The 18941-nt window shown below is 44.4% G+C and overlaps 1 protein-coding gene across 6 annotated transcripts in view; it reads right to left on the reverse strand.

Moving 5' to 3' along the window:
- Ttc27 (tetratricopeptide repeat domain 27) overlaps nt 1-18941 on the reverse strand; it is a 166145-nt gene that overhangs the window by 84168 nt on the left and 63036 nt on the right. For all 6 annotated transcript variants that reach the window (XM_036171384.1, XM_036171383.1, XM_036171387.1 and 3 more), the window contains one exon: nt 4403-4630. In XM_036171384.1, the coding sequence (XP_036027277.1) occupies nt 4403-4630 (228 nt within the window). The remainder of the gene's footprint in view (nt 1-4402; nt 4631-18941) is intronic.

Raw genomic sequence — 18941 nt, forward strand, 5'->3', positions numbered from 1 at the left:
AAATTTTAAAATACTACTGTTTACTTTACAACCTCTGAAGGAGTGATTTAAATGAGAGTACAACTTTTCAACCAGAGTGCTACTGACATGCTAGACCAGAAAAATCAGCAAAGATAGCTACGCTATACATTATGAGTATTTTTTCCCCAGCAATTCTGGTATCTCTCCCTTTCAAAAGCCAAATAGCACATACCCTCACTTCCCCATTATGAAAACCAAAATTATCTCCAGCAATTACATAATCACATGCAGTTAGAATCGCTAAGTTGGTACAACTGCCAACAAAAACCAACTCCAAAGTTATACATTAAGCATTTTTGCTACCAAGTAATCCCACTAACTTTAGTAGGTCCACGGTATGTGAATGCATCCTATTCTCCAAGCTTGGTGGATACTAATTGTATGCAGTATTCAGAATAGTGAAAGCAAGCAGTTAGCTCAAACTGTCAACACACGTGCATGCACACATACATACACACCCCTTAAATTTTGTTTAAAAAATACCATAATGAAACCTAATTCTTCAAAAGCTATTTTTAAAAAAGCATTATCCGGTTTTGTTTTTTGTTTGTTTTCAGTGTGAAAGACTACCAGGTCTACCTTTTTCGCACATCCATTTTTGTATCATTTCAGCACTATCCATAACAGGCAAGAGGTGGGAGAAGTCTGAGTCTCCAGCCAATGAGCAGGCAAACAGAATGCGGCACAATGGAATGTCTTCAGTCTCAAAAGGAAGAGGGTCTCATCTCACTGTAGCATGGATGAACGTTGAGGACACTATACTAAGTGAAATAAGCCCGTCATCAAAGACAAACACTGATGGCTGAAAAGATGCTCAGAAGTTAAGAGCACTGGCTGCTCCTGGGGACGAGCAGGACTTCCCAGTACTCACAGGGTGGCTCACAAATGTCTATAATCTCAGTTCTCGGGAATCCAAAACTGTCTTCTGGCCTCCATGTAATGTACTTACACATGTAATGTGTAAGTACACATGTAATGTACTTACACACATGCAAACCAAACACCCATACACATGAGAAAAAAGAGCCAAATGCTGTATGATTCTGCTCCTATGAAGTATGTAGAATAGCAGAATCCATAAGAAGGAGAGCAAATGGTGGCTCTAGAGCTTGAAGGGAAGGGAAAAATGGGGCCTTGCCAATGGACTTAAGAGTTCCAGTCTCACAAAATGAAAGGTTGTGGATACCGGTTGCCCAGTAGTACAAACCTACTCCATATTAATGAACTGCATAGTCAGAGATGGCAAATTACATGTTACATATGTACTTTTTAACCTCAGCTAGTGAGAGAAAAAAAAAAAAAAAGTGTTGGCTCCACAGTCAGATCATCTGGATTTTAATACCAGCAGGCTGCCCAGAGAGACACCTGGCTATAGTAGTGTTATTGTAAGCATCAATAGCCAGTTTTAAACCAGAGTTATCCAACCAGCAGCCCATGAGCTGTATGGACTCCAGGATGGCTATAAATACAGCCTGATGCAAATATCATGCACTTACTTAAAACATTATGAGATTTGTTTTGTTTTATTTGTTTTTCAAGATAGGGTTTCTCTCTGTAGCTTTGCACCTTTCCTGGAACTCACTCTGTAGACCAGGCTGGCCTCAAACTCACAGACTGCCTCTGCCTCCCTAGTGCTGGGATTAAAGACATGTGCCACCACTGCCCAAATACATTATGAGATTTTTTGATGATGTCTTTGGAACTTGATTCCATGGTTCTTGAGTGTGAACTCTGTAACTCTCCAAGTTGCACTGCATCATCACACAAAGTATATATGCTCTTCTTCTTTGGGTGGATGACATGGCTCCACTTGCTGATGTATGGTGTCACTGAGGAGATGGCTTCTTAGTGCCATTAAGAGGCACGGTTAAATACATGTATACAAAGCAGTAAAAAGTTATGTTAAAGTGATTTTCTTTGTCTACTGTCAGCATATCTGGTTAATTACTTGGGGTGCCCTGGAGATGGTAGGCAAAAATCAAGGTCTCATAAAATTAATATTAGACGATGCAATCACTGCCCCAAACTCACATTCAATGAAGCTTCACTGCAGAGTACATCAAGAAAACGTATGGCCAAAAGCATTAAAAATGGGCAACATCTGCCAGGCTCTGGTGGTGCATGCCTTTAATCCCAGCACTCAGGAGGCAGAGGCCAGGTGCATCTCTGAGTTTGAGGCCAGCCTGGTCTACAGAGCAAGTTCCAGGATAGCCAGAGCTACACAGAGAAGCCCTGTCTCAAAAATCCAAAAACAAAACAAAACAAAAAAATGGGTAACATCATACAAATTGTTATCAAGACTGTGAATTTTATAAGGGACAAGAGATTAAATCATCATCAATTACAGGAATTCCTTAAAACTGTCCATCCAGGCTCTTTTTAGCAAAAGAAACAAAGGAAAGAAAGGTCTAGGCAACATCACTACTTTTCAGGAATAAGATGGCTAAGTCAAAGTCAAATATTAAAAAGACTTTATGATTCTCAACACGTCATCACATTGCTTGTAGTTATCAAAACAAAAGTTATGCCAGAACTTGACAACAAAATCGAACTTATAGACAGCATTTTTAGTGGCTTTCACCACTCACTTAAATGAGCTAAATGTGTTTCTTTGAGGTAAAACCCAATGTTTCAAGCTGCAAATATGGCAAACTCAGATTAAGGCAAACAATTTCACACATCTTGACACAATGGCTAAATACTGTCTTATGAACAAAATATGCGGCCTTGCTTCTCAATTTGACACAGAATTTAAAAACAGATTTCAGGATTTCCATGAAAACAGTATTTTGGTATATTCATGACTCCATTTTCAGTGACACAAATCTATGTTACCTGCCAACTTAGGAATGGAATGCATAAACCTGCAATCTAACATTCAATTTAAAGAAAAAAACTGTGATCACATGCTTTCCCAGACTTTTTTCAGGTCCTATCTTTAAAGAGATAAACATCATGAATTATTGGCAGCACCTAGATTTGTGGGTAACTACTTTACAATTTTTTTTAGATTTATTTATTGTGAGTGTATACATGTTTGGCCTGCCTGTATGTAAGTGCACCATGTGTGTGCCTGGTGCCCGAGCAGGTCAGAGGAGGATGTCGGTTCCCCTGGAACTAGAGTTCTCAATGGTTGCTAGGACCAAACTCCAGTCCTCGGCAAGGGCAAAGTGTTCCTAACCGTTGAGCCACTATTTTCAACAAAGCACACCGAGCATAAAATCGGAACCAGACAACCTGTAAGCATTTGAGAGCCTCCTGAGAACCAGAACTGTTTCCATCAAACCAGACACTGATGCGCTCACTCGGTTTCCAAATGCATTATCAAATGACCCACTAGTTCTGTTACTTTTATAACTCTATATTACATTTATGATTTTTTTTAATCAACAGTTTGTTACTTAGATATGTTCATTTTCTTTACTAGTGATCACAAACGGGGCCTGTTCGATGACCTTAAAAGACCCTCTGGAGGCACTGCATGGTTAGGATCACTATGTGGGGGCCGTTTTGCTTCTCTGTAGTAGCAAATGTCACACAAACTGTACAAACTTGTTCTCATGAACTTTCATTATTGCTTGTGGATTTAATGTGTGGCACAGTTCTTCTCTGTCTAGTGTGACTGAGGAGCCAAAAGGTCGGCGGCCTCCCTAGTCGAAGTGTAAAGCCATTCCTGAGTCTGGGGGTTGGGCACGTTCTTTTCACTGCAGCTTCCTTTGGAACAGGCAAGGGATGGGCGCAACCCAGGGCTTCAGCAGATGAGTATTCAAGTCAGTGCACGTGTGCAGGTGCCATGACCGGAGAAATGAGAGCAAATAGAAAGTGTAACGGAGAGAGAAGAGGCAGTCTCTCAAAAACCACTCCACCAACTGAGTATCATCACGTGTAAGAACGGAACTTCCCCTTAGACACAGGACCTCTCCTGCACATTTATAAAGTTATAAAGTTGTTCGTGTGGGGCAGGAGAGATGGCTTCGTCAGTAAAGTGTTCAAGCACAAGGGCCTGAGTTTGACTCCCAGAACGCATGTAAAAAACTCCAAGTAGCAGCACACTGGGAAAACACAGACAGCAGGATCCCCAGGCTCAGTGGCAGTCAATACAGACTATTTAGTGAGCTCTGGATCAATGAGAGACCCCATCTCAAAACAAAGCTCAACAGCTCCTGACACCTGAAGTCGGCCTCTGTCCTCCACATGTGCCCACAGACACATGCACCTGCACACACACATACAGAAAATAGATTTTAAATGTTCTGATGTATTTGTATGTGTATAAATCTAGACATTTTCTCCATAAATGACCAATAATCCACTCTACATGTTACTGTATTTACTGGAAGAAAACCCCAAGCCAAGTAGCAGAGATTTTCTGAGGTCTGACCTGCATGGGATTAATCTTCACTGAGCGCTCAAAGCACTCCACACATTCCCGAAACTCCTTGTTCCGAAGATGGAGGAGGGCTTTGGAGCGCTGGGCACGCGCACTGCGGTGTCGCGACAGCTCCCAGGCCTTGTCATAGCAGGAGTGGTCTTGCAGGACATCTCCAAGCAAGCAATACAAGCTTGGCGTTTCCTTCTTCTCCAGTTCTCGCCGAAGGATCTCTTCTGCCTGGGAACAACAACAAAAAACAGCAAAATCACTTAATTGTGACTAACCACTATTTTTAGCACATGCACAACTTTTATCTCATAGTCTGTGTATTCTCAATTATTTGCTCATTTCATGACTCAAGAGCACAGGCTGCCTGAGAAAGGCCCGAGGGAAAACAAATATGGCCCCAGTGAAAAGGAACCAGGAGAGGAGGGCCTGCTCTAAGGCCCCGGGATCCCCAGGCACTGGGGAGCCTCCTGCCTGTCAGGAGGGTCATTCCACCAGTCCACGACGTTCCCTGCTTTGCTTGGCCCCACTGCTGCTGTTAGAGAAGTGTCCTTACCTCCCCTCACCCACAGCATTATTGGTTTGTAAGTGTTCTGTATTTAAGTTGTCGAAGAGCAGGCACAGGGCAGTCCCAAAGGAGACAACACACTAAGTAGAAAGGACAGAGAACTGGGGGCTGGAGAGATGGCTCAGAGGTCCTGAGTTCAATTCCCAGCAACCACATGGTGGCTCACAACCATCTGTAATGAGATCTGGTGCCCTCCTCTGGCCTGCAGGCATTCATGCAGACAGAACATTGTATACACAATAAATAAATCTTTAAAAAAAAAAAAGGACAGAGAACTGAGGTAGAAGCCCGGTTCTAAGGAGGCAGAGAGAGTGGGCACTGGTCACTGGACGGGCTCCAAAAAGCTGGCAGTTCTTTAGAACCAAAGGTCTCGGAGTCCTAATGGTAAGCTCCAAGGCCTGGAGTTGGAACTGCCAACGGTTAAGGAATCCTGACTCCCTAGGCCTAGACAAGAGCTGCAGAGCCGGGGGGCCTGGTCCTTGAGGCTTCACCTGGAGCCATAGCTCTAGCAGGTACACCTGCTGCTGCTCACACCTGTCTACCTGATCACTGCTGGTAAACGCTCAACAGCTGCTGAAGACCATCACTTAACCAAGTTCTCCTTGTTTACCCGTGACTTCTGTCCAGGTGGAGCAAAAGGTATCCGGCCTGATTGGTAACACCAACACCAGGCAGGCACATGTGGTTCCAGACAGTCAGCCCATTAGTTCCGGAACTTAAAGATTCATGTCCATAATGCAAGGCCAACTGATCATGCAACCTAATTCTGTGCTTATTACTACTACATATCCTCAACTTACCTCACCCATGTCTGCCATCCTGTTTCGAATAAATCGGCAAGCTCAAAGTCTGTATATTAGATTTAATTTAAGTTAAACGTATCTGTAATTACTAAGCTGTCTAATTTTGTGAACTCTTTTAAACAAGGGATGCACTTCTGAAAGTGTCTTAGGATGCTGGCACTTTTGCATTTGTGATATAGTACAGGTAATTTATAGACTGTCAAGCCTACTCTGGACATGGAATCAAAATTTATTAAACAGTTTCCAAGGGAAAATAATTCTAAGTCCCTGAAAGCCAAAACAAACATGAACTTTTATAATTCAATGTTTTAGAATATAAGTCCTCTATTCACAAATAATATATTGGTTAATAACGTATCTGACCAAAATTCTGTGACCCATAAAGACAAACATTTAACCAAAACTTGGAATGATAGTGGCTTTGGTGAAATAAGCTTATAGTGTAGTTCAAAGCATTTCTCTTGACAGGACGGCAATTAAACTTTGTGCCACACCATTCCAGAAATTCCAAAGCTGACTCACTTAAAATTCCTTTCTGTTATACCCTGTTATATTGGAGTCTGTGGTCTGCAATAAACATCATAGTCACTTGGAATAGATGTGATTGTAGGCACTGTCTCCCTGGAAATCTATGACCTCCATGACGCCTGGCGAAGAAAGAATTCTGGGATTGCCACCTTGGTGCCTCAGACTAAATCACCTACAAGCGCAGACACTATGAAGGAACACTAGCAAGAGGTAGGTCAGCTGCTTCCAAATTCACTAGACAGTGGAGGGAAAGAAAATAACCCTGGATGTTCTCATGCTCAAGGTGGAGAACCAGGGAATTTCTGATGACATCAGAGGGCCTGCCGTCCTTGTCACTGTCCGGCTGATGCCTCCTGCAAGACTACTGATGCACTGGGAGGGCAGACTGAGGCTCATTAGTTCTGTGTAAAAGTCTAATCAAATATGGTTTACTCTATTATTTTTATTTTCTCAATGGACTTTTAACTACATATCATTTTTTTTAATCTTTAGCAAGTGCTCTGGGTGGGCAAAAATAACACTGAGTGCCTTTCAAAGCTGGGAGCTTCTCCTGGATGCTAGGTGGGAGGCCTGGGCTGCCATGTAAGCAGTCGAACTGTCCCCTCAGCTAATTCATGAGCTGAGGAAAACACTCCAGGTGCTCTCCAGCTCTCCTAGTATGCAGCACTTCTGTGGCGTGAGTGCCCCAAGCCCATGAAGCACCCATTTCATCACCACCTGACTGTAACTGCTGAGAAATCCAAAAGCCAGTTACTCCATCACCAGCAGGAGCAGAAGAGGCCAATGATCATGAAAGACCAGACTCAAGACCTTTTGGATTCATCAAAGAACAGAAATCCCCCAACTTCATTTGAGCCCTATTCGAGCAGAGGCAACAGTTCTCTCTATTCAAGATTGATCCTATTTCACCTTAAGATACTTTGACGGACACCTCCACCATTCTATTGGTCACAGCATCTAGACATAAATTCACATTCAGAAGGCACTGAACGATTTTAATTTATACAGAGAAAACCTTGGGATCATAACTGAAATCAGGCTGAGCCCCTAGAAGAGTTCTGATTCACAATGCTAATTCAAACAGCTGGGGATGGTTCTAAATAATGTGCTCCACTACATGACTAAACTTGGACTCAAATGTGGCCAAAAGCTAAGCAAAGTTGAGATACCAGAAATTCCTCCTGTAATGTGAAGGAATCCAACATTCCGAGTGGAGAGATTTGCTGATTTATTGTTTGCAACCTGCTCACCCACCCCAACTTCGTCATCCAGAGGACCTAAGGGTTGCTCCCTTCATCTTGGCTTTGAGAAACACAGTGCACATGGGAGAAGCAGCATCCTTGAAAAGGACTGTTACAAATGTGCCGTGTCATGGGGGAAAGCTGGGGAGGACTTCTGCTGTCAGAGCTCTCGGATTACAACGGAGATGGTGAGACCCAAGGCCACAGAGACCTGCCAAGTACACAGGAAGCAAAACGGGCAAGGCGACTGGCAGCAGGCACAGCCAGCCAAAGTCATGCTCGAGCAGCTGGACCAACATGGGTTCTAAGTGGTGGCTGACCGGTCACAACCAAAGCTCTACGTAACCCTTGAAAAAGTATCTGAGTTTCTACTCAGGATGCTATCTCTCACCCAGGTCCTATCCCTGAATTATCTTCAAACACAGTCTCTTAAACACCATAAAGGAGGACAATTATCACTTAGAAAGGACCATGTGATAATGTACCAAGTGCATAACAAAATTCTTTTCTTCTTTCCCACCCCTCCCCCTTTGGTTTTTCGAGACAGGGTTTCTCTATGTAGCTTTGGAGCCTGTCCTGGAACTCACTCTGTAGACCAACCTGGCCTCGAACTCACAGAGATCTACCTGCCTCAGCCTCCTGAGTGCTGGGATTAAATGTGTGCACCACCACCTCCTAGCAAAATTCTTTTATTCTGTTCAGCTGTTAAGAAGTAAACGTAGCCATTACTAGGTATTTGTAGCCTGGCAATATCTCCTCTTTCAGACTTAGTTTTTGGTTAATGCTAATCCTTTGGAACTTAAAGAACTTGTAGGAGTCAGTCCATTCCAGAGTAAGGCTAGTAAGTATCCGAACCCACTAGAGATTACTTCTCTAGTTCCTGAACAGACAGCAAGCTAGATATACTGAGTAGCCAGCAGAACCCCTCAGGGGTGTGACTCCAGCAAAGACAGCAAAGCAATGGTCCCTGCGGCTTCACCTTTCCATTTAAAGAAATAAACCCGGTAGCACTGCATGTCTACAAAGGCCACAGAGTGCTCTGTCTAAACTTCAGAGGTGCTAAAAATGTGTAGAGTACAGTTAACCCCTCTATTTAAACTAAGAACCTGCACAGGTCCTGGAAAGCACCATGAATTATTATAAATAATATAGAGTGGTACTGATTATAGCTACTGTCCAGGACACGATCTCTTTTCTGAAGCCCTGTCCTTCTCTCTATCTATCTGATGGCTACATACTGTCAGATCAGAGCACAGTGAAAGTACACTTGTCCTAGCCTGCCTGAGAATGACATGAACTTCAGGCTTTGATTGTCTCACCAGCCCATCAGACCTCATCAGTCACCGGCCCTGATGATAATATACTGATAGAATTCACGAAACCAAGATAAGAAATTGTGTCAATGTCAACCAAAAACCAACTGAAAATCAACTGCTGTATGCCATGGATTATTATGAGAAATTGTGTCAATATCAACTAAAAACCAACTGAAAAATCAACTGCTTTACACCATAGCTTATTATGCTCAACTTATAAAAAGTTTCTTCATAATTTACCCCCAAGGAATTTACTATTACCTAAAACAAGTAGTTATGGTTTTAATCTAAAATGTTGCATATGAGCTCTTGTTTTTAACACTTGTCCCGGCTATAAGCACTATCTTGGAACCTTTACCAACAGGCCTTTGAAGGGGACTGTTCACCTGGAACAGCTTGCCCCAGCTGACAAAGCCCCATTCCTGCCTCCCGCAAGGCCCGCCCTCTCAGAGAAACCAGCAAAGGCCTAGTTCCAAGGTGGCGGCCCAAGACTCCGCCCAAAAGCTTACCATAGCAAGGACCCACCTTAGGGCACGTCATCGTCCTGTGCCCCACAGGGTATTTAAAGCGCCCCCTTTAGAATGGCCGTGTGATTTCTCTCCTGCTCCCTTTCCAGAGAGTCACCGGGAATGCTTTGCTCACATTAAACCTTTACTTTTTAGTGTGACTTATTGCATCGGTGGAAATACCTACTACTGGGAGACAAACAAAAAAAAAAACTATCAGGGATACCCACCTGATGTGGGCATCATTCCGCTTCCTGGTGAAGCACTTCTGCCTCTGCCACACCCCACACTGCACCAAGCCACACCCCACACAGCCTCAGGCTCTGTTATGCCTCCACCAGATCCCTCTGAAATCAAATGAAAGTCCATTTTCCCTCCCTCAAGTTGCTTCTGTTGGGTTCTGTGGTCACAACACCAAGTCATTAAGATACAAGGCTTGTGAAATAAATGCTTATTCTTACATGCTCTAAACTCCAATAAAGAAATGGTTGGAAGCTTCCCTATGTCTGAACTCTCCTTTAACTGGGTAAGATCATCCACAAAGCATCTGCTAGTAGTTTGCTGTCTTCCAGATAACCAAACCCCCAAGTCAAAGGGCTGAACCCTTACTTGGGCACTGACGTCCTGTCGACGTGCTTAACCCAGCAATGGGGTTCCCTAAGGCCCCCTTTGCTTCCGTTTCCATGTTAGAATTGGCTACTGGGGAACAGCCTCGGATGCCAACAAGGTCATGGGCAAATGCAGTGCCAAACAAGCCCCAGGGCAGCACGGAGAGCCCAGCTGGCCCTTGCCGTGTGCGTGTGTGCGTGTGTGCGTGTGTGTGTGTGTGTGTGTGTGTGTGTGTGTGTGTGTGTGTGTGGTCTTTCCAGCTGTGAGCCCTGCTGATCAAAGCAACTCCAGGCCCTCTGTGAGAATGTCCCATTGAGCTCCCAGAGATTTCCACAGACCTCTGTTCGAGCTCCCCTTAATGTTTCAGAGGAGGAGTAGCTGGCTTCTCCGACTCCCCTTCAATGTTCGACTTATCTCCTGGTGTCACGGCTCACACCCACTGCTGAAAGACTGGTCCCCGATCCTCTGCCTCCCTCCTCACAACTTAATCTTCCTGGGACTTCCATATGCACTCAAGCCCTCGCTCCAGGAATCCCTCATTCCCAAGAGGATTGAAAGCATCTACTACCTCCCTCCATAGATAAAGCCAGCCGGGGTCCAACCTTGCTGACATTCTTACTTTTACATCATCGTCACCTTGTACCCTCCCATTAAATGGTGACACATAGGTTATTTTCAGTCAGTTTATCAGTGGGTAAATGCATTGCCTCCATCCCTATCATAATTCAGGGACACAGACAGATATTAACCATGTGAGACAGAGGTAAAACTTAATCTCTCTTCAGGCTTAATACTACTCCAGAGATTGACAACAGCAAAGGAAAACAAAAGAAAAGAAAGAAGAAGAAAAGTGGCAAGAACATCTGAAAATCCGCCACAAGCAGCCAGGAGAGAGAACCAGCTATTCTAGCGCTCTCCGAGCTACCGAGTGCACACACACAATACAAAGCACACTCACTCGAAAGAAATGGCTGGATCTCGATGATAACAGCCAGCTTCGTGGCACTGTAACCTGGCCGTGCCTATCCCCTCCCTCTCCTCCAACTCTGTAGCATCCCTGAAAACCAACATGCTGGAAACCCCGTCAGAACTGGTCTGGCAGCCACCAGAGGGAGCCCACTGGGTTTGGAGCTTCCTTAAAGCTTTGTTCTCAAATCTGCCTCACTGATGAAGGCTGGAGAGCCCACCTGCATCTCATCCAACTCCCAGCTTGTTCAGGAAAAATTCCCAAAAACAACTTGAGATAACTGATCAATTTCACAGCTGCATGAGGTGGTGAATAACAAACAGTGACCATAAAATTGAAGAAAAGATGTGACGTAAAAAATGATTGATATAAACCTATATTATCAGTGATTAAGTATAAGGGAACTAAATTCTCCAACCAAGGGCAGAAACTAACAAAAAGAAGAAAAACTATCCAACTAAGAAGTCATCTACAGGAGACACACTTTAGATCTGAGCACACTAATAGGTAGAAAGGAAAAGGGTCTAGAGGGAATGATTAGTAACCAAGACAGCTAGGGTAGCTACGCTAATCAGACAAAATAGTCCTCCAGAAAAAAATGTTAATGGTGGTGGGGGGGATCACTTTTGTGATAAACTGTTCATTCCATCAAGAAGATGTAACAGTTATAAATGTGTGTGCCTACAACAAATTCCCAAATTACACAAGGCGGAAGCCAACAGTACTAGCAACAGAAATAGGCAATGTAGCAATGATGTGCGGAGGCTTCAGGCCTAGCTTGCAATAATGGACAGAACACTACACAGTAGACAGAAACGGAAGACGTGAGTAATGCTGTCAACTGACTGACGGAAAGACACCTAAAGGATACCCCAACCAAGGAGCAGAATATGCACCCTTCTCAGAGTGTACATCCATTCTCCAGGCTGTACTAAACGGTGCCTCACTACCCAAGCCCAGCAAATCTCCAAGGCCTGCAGTCATGCAGTGAACGGACTAAGGGAATCACAAACATGTGGAAGTTAAACACACTCCTGAGCAGCCATGAGTCAACGAGGAATCACAGGAAAACTAAAAGCACCTTGAGATGAGGCGAGACAGACATTCCAGAACTTACAGACATGGCGGAAGATGCGCAGAGGAAAATTTATGGCTCTAGATGCCTATGCTGAGAAAGAAAAAACACCCATCAATAACTTCATCTTCTATCCTAAACATCAAAAAAAAAAAAAAAAAAAAAAGAGCAAGCTAATCCCAAAGCATGTAGACAGAAGGTAATAACAAAGATCAGGCAGAAGACAGAAAAACACCAAACAAAAGGACAGTTCTGAAGACGCAAATCACTAAAATTAGAAATGAGGGGCTGGGGAGGTGGTTGAAGCTGGTAAAGCATTTGACATACAAGCGTGTTGACCAGAGTTCAGATCCCCAGAACCAAGTAAAGGACAAGCCACTGTAATCCCAACACTCAGAGGTGGAGCCAGGATCCTTGGAGCAAGGTGGTACTGTAACTAAGCAGTTAGGATCCATGGGCTCCTAGTTGAACAACCCTGCCTTAAAAACAATGTGGAAAGAGACTCACACGCGCGCGCGCGCACACACACACACACACACACATACACACACTCTCTCTCTCTTAAAAAGGTTTAAAAAGAAGCTAGGCGGTGGTGACACATGCCTTTAATCCCAGCACTCAGGAGGCAGAGGCAGGCGGATCTCTGTGAGTTCGAGGCCAGCCTGGTCTACAGAGTGAGTTCCAGGATAGGCTCCAATACTGTTATTAGCCTTACAGAAATACCAAAGCTAGTAAAAGATTCTCTACAGATAGCCCACATTAAAGTAAAATTCAAAGCTCAGAATATCAAATCATAGCCTAACAGTATCTATTTGACCAAAAAACATGACTCTACAAAAACATATTCTCTTTCTGACTACACTGAGTCCAAGACTCGGCGTTTCCAACCTCTGCAAAGGAGACAAAACAAAGAGTAAGCCTGGCCAGGAGGACGGACACAGCGAGGAACGCTCCCCCTGCAGCCTCCCACTCCCAACCCCACAGCTCCCTAAGAAGCAGGAGCATGGTGGGTGGCGGGTGAGTTGTCACGGCAAACTCCATCAGCTGGGGCTGTTTCCGAATCTGGAAGATGGGTGTGGGGGGTCAGAGTGAAGCAGCTTCCTAGAGCAGGGAGGACACCAGTGCAGGGACCCTGCCTAGTCTGCACCTCTTCCCCAGTGAATGCCGTGCATTTTTGTCTTAGAAGTTCATTCTTTCTCCTTGAACTCTGACACCTCCTTCTCCTGCCAACAGACTTCTCTCTCCCCAAGGCAGTGCTCAAAGGCAGCAGACACTCCCTTTCTCTCGATAATCACACTGCATTCTCTATAACTCCCTCCTCCACTTATCCACTAAATCTGCATAACGTACCACTTTAAAAAAGAACGAAAAAGATGCATGCAGTGCCCACTGGGCACCATACACGGCCCCTGCAACATCATTTTGCAGTATCAAAATGTGATTGACCAGCAGTCTCCAGAGTGCGGCTCTCTAGCTAGTTACAAGTTGCTCTTCCCTATAGGAGAACACAAATGGGGGGTGGTTGATGGGGGGGGAGCTGCCACAGGGCCTCACTCTGGAGCCCAGGCTTGCCTCAAACTCATAGCTAGCCTGCCCCTGCCTCAGCCTCCTCAATCCTGAGATGTCACATAGCTCGGATACACATTTTATAGTGATAAAATGATTATTTTTACAATCCCACACAATTAATTTTCTTTTGTTTTTGTTTTGTTTTGGGGTGGGGTTTTTTTTTTGTTTTTTTGTTTGTTTGTTTTTTGTTTTTTGTTTTGAGACAGCGTTTCTCTGTATAGCTTTGGAGCCTGTCCTGGATCTCACTCTATAGACCAGGCTGGCCTTGAACTCACAGAGATCCACCTGCCGCTGCCTCCCGAGTGCTGGGATGAAAGGCGTGCGCCACCGCCCGGCACAATTACTTTTCTTAATGAAATTATGTAAGAATAGTGAATCTCAACATAAACTTGCAGCCAGGACTTAAGCAGAACCTGAAGTCACAGTCAAACTAATACATGGGAAACTGCCTGCTTAGCCGAGGGCACTGTGACAGGGCCAGACAGGGTCGGAGAGCAAAGGAGGCTGAGAAGCGGCCCTCCCAAGGGAGGGACCCCTGTCCTCACTAGCCAGTTAGCACACCACATAGGATCTGGGCCTGTTTTCCTCTGGTTGTTGGGTCTTGGTTTGGGGTTGTTTCGGTTTTTTGTTTGTTTTGTCTTCATCTTTTGGGTCTCTAAGAGAAGCCAAGAAATTTAGAGTTTTTAAAAGATGAAACCTGAAAATTTGTACTCTCCCTCTTTTTTAAACACTGTGGAAAAACAGACAAAATGTCTTGCTGGCCTACATTCACCCATAGCCCATCAACCTGCAACTTCAAATTCAGACCACCAACTCCTAGTACTTTGGGGAACAATCCCACCACTCCCGCTGTAGTTCAGGTGGGACTGACCTGGGCAGGACAAGCACATGACCTGGGCCCTCCGTGTTCATTTACATTTACAACGGTATGCTGCTCTAAGTTGTTGGACGGGAAATCGGAGGCAGGAGGGAGGGACCCTACTCTACTCCTTCCATCCTAGATGGCACTCTGTCAGGCCTTGAGTTTGGGATAAGCAACACAGGTAAAAGTCAGGTCCAATCTCTAATGAAAAAAGACATGAAACACTCCAGGTTTTTCTCTCTGTACTTTAGTCAGAAGTAATTCTCGAACAAACTGTTCTCCTTGGCTGTGAGCTGTAGGCTGATCATTGTGGATTAATGGAAGGAATCAAACACTCATCTGGCCTTGCATCTGGTCAGTATACCAGGAAAGGCAGCTGCCAGACAACTATGGGACGTCCTCCCGGCAAGCTGACGATGAGGAGACAAGTGTGGACTCAGAATGGTTCTGACTAAAGAACACCCTGAGGACTAGGAATTGACAGACCCAGGCCTAACCACCAACCTGAAGGGAGTGGAAGAGAGACAGGCCAAGAACTGAAGATGGCGCTCTGAGGAAGCTGCAGAGGTGGCTCAGCTAAGAATGCTTGCTCTTGCAGAGGACCGAGAACAGTTCCTAGGACCCACATCACGAAGCTCACAGCTGCCGGTAACTCCGGGGGATCTGATACCCTCTTCTGGCCTCCATGCACATCCATGTGAACACAGCACACACACATATATGAACAATTTTTTAACAATTTAAAACTCAGAGAGAAAGAGGTGGCCTCTGGCAACAGGCTTGAGTTCAAAAGAATCACGCTCGTGTCAAGGTGAAACAGTGCAAATGTGCAGGGACCCACACAACGGGTTTCCCCTAACTCCAGTCTTCTCCCCTGAAGCAGAGGACAAATGTGTTGGAGTTGGCTCTCGGAGCAGGGTACTGCCTGCTCGAAGGTGCTCCGTACCCAACACAAGGAGGAAGGGCACCTAGGGCAGAGCTAGGCTAGCACCAAAGTGCCTCCTCCCCTTCCAGAGGCAGTGGGTCCTCCCAGCAGGACAGCTTCCTCCTGGTACAAAGACACGTTCCATGAGCAAGGACCAAGAGTGAAAAGTGCAAAGGCTTCACTCCCGGCTGGACCCTCCCAGCCTCACGACCTGTGTGGTGCTTCTCCCAGCCACGTGCTCCCAGCCAGCGCCTCCCTAATTGCTTCTTACGTTTATGTGTGTGACAACGGCAGGCTCTGGCTTGGTTTTTTCAGAAGAGTACTTGCCAACACAAACACTCCAAGTCCAAGATAAAGCAGAGTAATTTAAAACAGGCCTAGTTATCTGATTAGCTGGTCACCTCCTATTTGCATTACCCAGCTGTGGAGCATTTTCAATTACTTTGCCTTGAAAATCGAATCTCCAATTTTTAAGGGAGTAACAGTAACCACGAAGGCCGGCAGGTGTAGGGAAAGAACAGGCTTTACCGGAAATGGCTCTTTGAAGACAAAATCTGCCATTCAGCAATGCTACCCAGTATGACAAAATGACAAAACCGATTCCTATTTTGTAGTTTCTTACAAGTAGCATGTAACGACCACATACCAAGCAGGTAACGAATAATCCACAAGAAGCACTTGGGAACTGCAACATCTACCAACAGACTATGGTGTCCTGATCATCACTGTGAAAATCAGAATTCCAGTTTCTATTTCTAAAGTTAAAAAGAAGTGGGGGCGGGTCTCTCTACTAAGAACGAAACAGGATGTTCTGCCACAGGGTCAGTCATCCATAAGGAGAGTTCCACTGGGTATCTGCCTCCTAGAAAGTACACTCTCAACTACTTGTCATGTGGGGCCTTGGGGGCCTGGGGACACAGCTCTAAATGACACAGACTGAATAGCACAGAGGAAGTGAGGCACAAATGGGATGGGAGAGTAGTCCTGGGAGCCGAGGAGTTGACAGGAGGGCAATGTAGATCTGGAGAGGAAGCAGAGGGCAGACACTCCGTAAACACCAAAGGAGACCCAAAGGACAAGCAAGAGGACAAGAGTTCCAGACACAAGAGCATGAACCAAGACCAAGCCACCAGGCCAGGTAACTACAGGAGCTTCATCTTCCGGAACCATGGGAGTAACAGGGACAAGAGAATAGGAGGATGAGGCCACATGAAACAGCCAGGTCATGACACACCTGCAAACCGTTCACTCCATCCTGGAGACAGTCACTGATGGCCGAGACTGCCATGGTCAGACACTGCGCTAGGAAGCCTGCTCTGGCAAAGAACTTAGAAGGAATCTCACAAAGCACATAAAGGAACTCTAATCTTGGAAATCACCCCCCGCCCTCAAAAAACTAAACTGACTACTAAAAACACTAGAAACACATTTCCTTGGATCTTTAAAAGAAAATGGTAAGAATCTATGCTTTCAGTAATTTGAAATGTAGCACAATCAAGACATGGCTATGTTGCCGGGTGGTGGTGGTGCACGCCTTTAATCCCGGCACTTGGGAGGCAGAGGCAGGTGGATCTCTGTGAGTTCGAGGCCAGCCTGGGCTACCAAGTGAGTTCCAGGACAGGCGCAAAGCTACACAGAGAAACCCTGTCTCGGAAAACTAAAAAAAAAAAAAAGGCATGGCTATGACAAGCAAACCTGGTTTCCTGTAAGGAAACGAGAGCCAATCCTTCTTTCTCCCCACACTCTCACCGTCTAGCCTCACCTCCAGCTGATGCCAGCTCACTCTTTGTTGCTTATTTAGAGACCAAATTGGGTTTGCTCAGCAAAATGAGATTTTCGCCATCCACTGAAGGAAACTCTGACAAGTGAGCCAAATAACTGAAAAATTAGAGCTAACAGATGAGAACCAGCTCCCATGCCAGGGTCAACCAAAATTAGTATTAGATGTTTTGCCAATGGCCATTAAATAGCAAGAATGTCTGCAAGTATTATTCTAAATTAGAAAGGCAACGCGCCTGCTAGGACAAGGAGTAAACATGATCATCACCACAGTCATTAGACTCGGGCATTTCTCTAAATTAGCCTCTTAAAAACAAATTATTGAGCTGGAGAGATGGCTCAGAGGTTGAGAGCACCATCTGTTCTTCCAGAGGTCCTGAGTTCAATTCCCAGCAACCGCATGGTGGCTCACAGCCATCTGTAATGAGATCTGGCGCCCTCATCTGTGTACATAATAAATAAAATAAATCTTTAAAAATAAATAAATAAATAAATTTATTCCATGAAGCAGAAAACACAAGGATGAAAATGTTAAACATCTAGCGAAATCAAAATGCAGTGGAAACTGCCGGCACATGGCCAAGTACCAGAAGCTTAGCTGTTCAGAAATGAAGCACCCACTTCCAACTTGAGGCAGTACTTTTCATCTGAAAATATACCACAGAAAAGCGGGGAAAGGATAGCTGAAGAGGCTCACAACAATCTGTAACTCCAGTTACAGGGGATCAAATACTCTCTTCTATGGGCACCAGATACACACACACTGCACAGATATACATGCAGGCAAAACATACATTCACATAAAAGTAAACAATTCTTTTTAAATGCTTCTTTCTTTGAGAAAAATTGTTAAAACCAACTTTTAAAAATCAAGATGGGGGGATTACTGGTTAAGATGGCTCAGAAGTTAAGGGTACTTGTTTATCTTGCAGAGGACCTGGGTTCAGTTCCCAGAACCCACATGGTACCCACAGCCATCCATAATTCTAGTTTCAGGGGATATAATCTTCTTCTGACCTCTGCAAGCACCTGGCACACATGTGCTGTACACACATACATGCAGACAAAACATTCTTACACATAAAGTAAAAAATAAATCTAAAGAGGAATTTTAAAAAATCAAGATGGCATTTGGGAGCAGTAAGTCACAAAAATATACAACAAAATAAATAACTACATTTCTAAAGATTAAAATATGTACATTTTCAAGAATATTTAGAAATAGAGGCATTTATAATTACTCTAATTCCTACAAGATCATGTTCAAATCTTGGAAAACAATAACATTACAGTTATTGGGATGTATCAATCCCCTCCCTGATGGGCATGGATGCATTATATGCTTTTCTTCAATTAGAGAATCTCAGCTTCCCATACTTTCTGAAAATAACTAAATTAGTATTTTAAGCTTGCTCTGAATATTTGTGATTTGCACACTTGCTTACTGTTCTAAAAACCTCAAACATTTTTTTTCTAAAGAACCACTACTTCATCATCTGGAGAGACAGCACAGCAGTAAAGAGTGCCGGCTGCTCCTCCAGAAAACTGGGGTTTGATTCCCAGCATGCACCGGTGGCTTAGGACTGTCTCTAACTCTAGTTCCAGGAGATTTGATATATTCTTCTGGCCTCTACAGACTCCGGATATATACATGGTACACAGATACACGTTCGGGCACAACACCTATTCACATAAAATAATAAAAATCATTTTAAAAATACTATTATTTCAAAGGTAACAGTATTTTCTATGGTCATTATTTATTTCTTAAACAATGTAAAAGAGTTACACAGT

This window comes from Onychomys torridus, chromosome 21, assembly GCF_903995425.1.
Source record: "Onychomys torridus chromosome 21, mOncTor1.1, whole genome shotgun sequence".
Classification (NCBI taxonomy): Eukaryota; Metazoa; Chordata; class Mammalia; order Rodentia; family Cricetidae; genus Onychomys; species Onychomys torridus.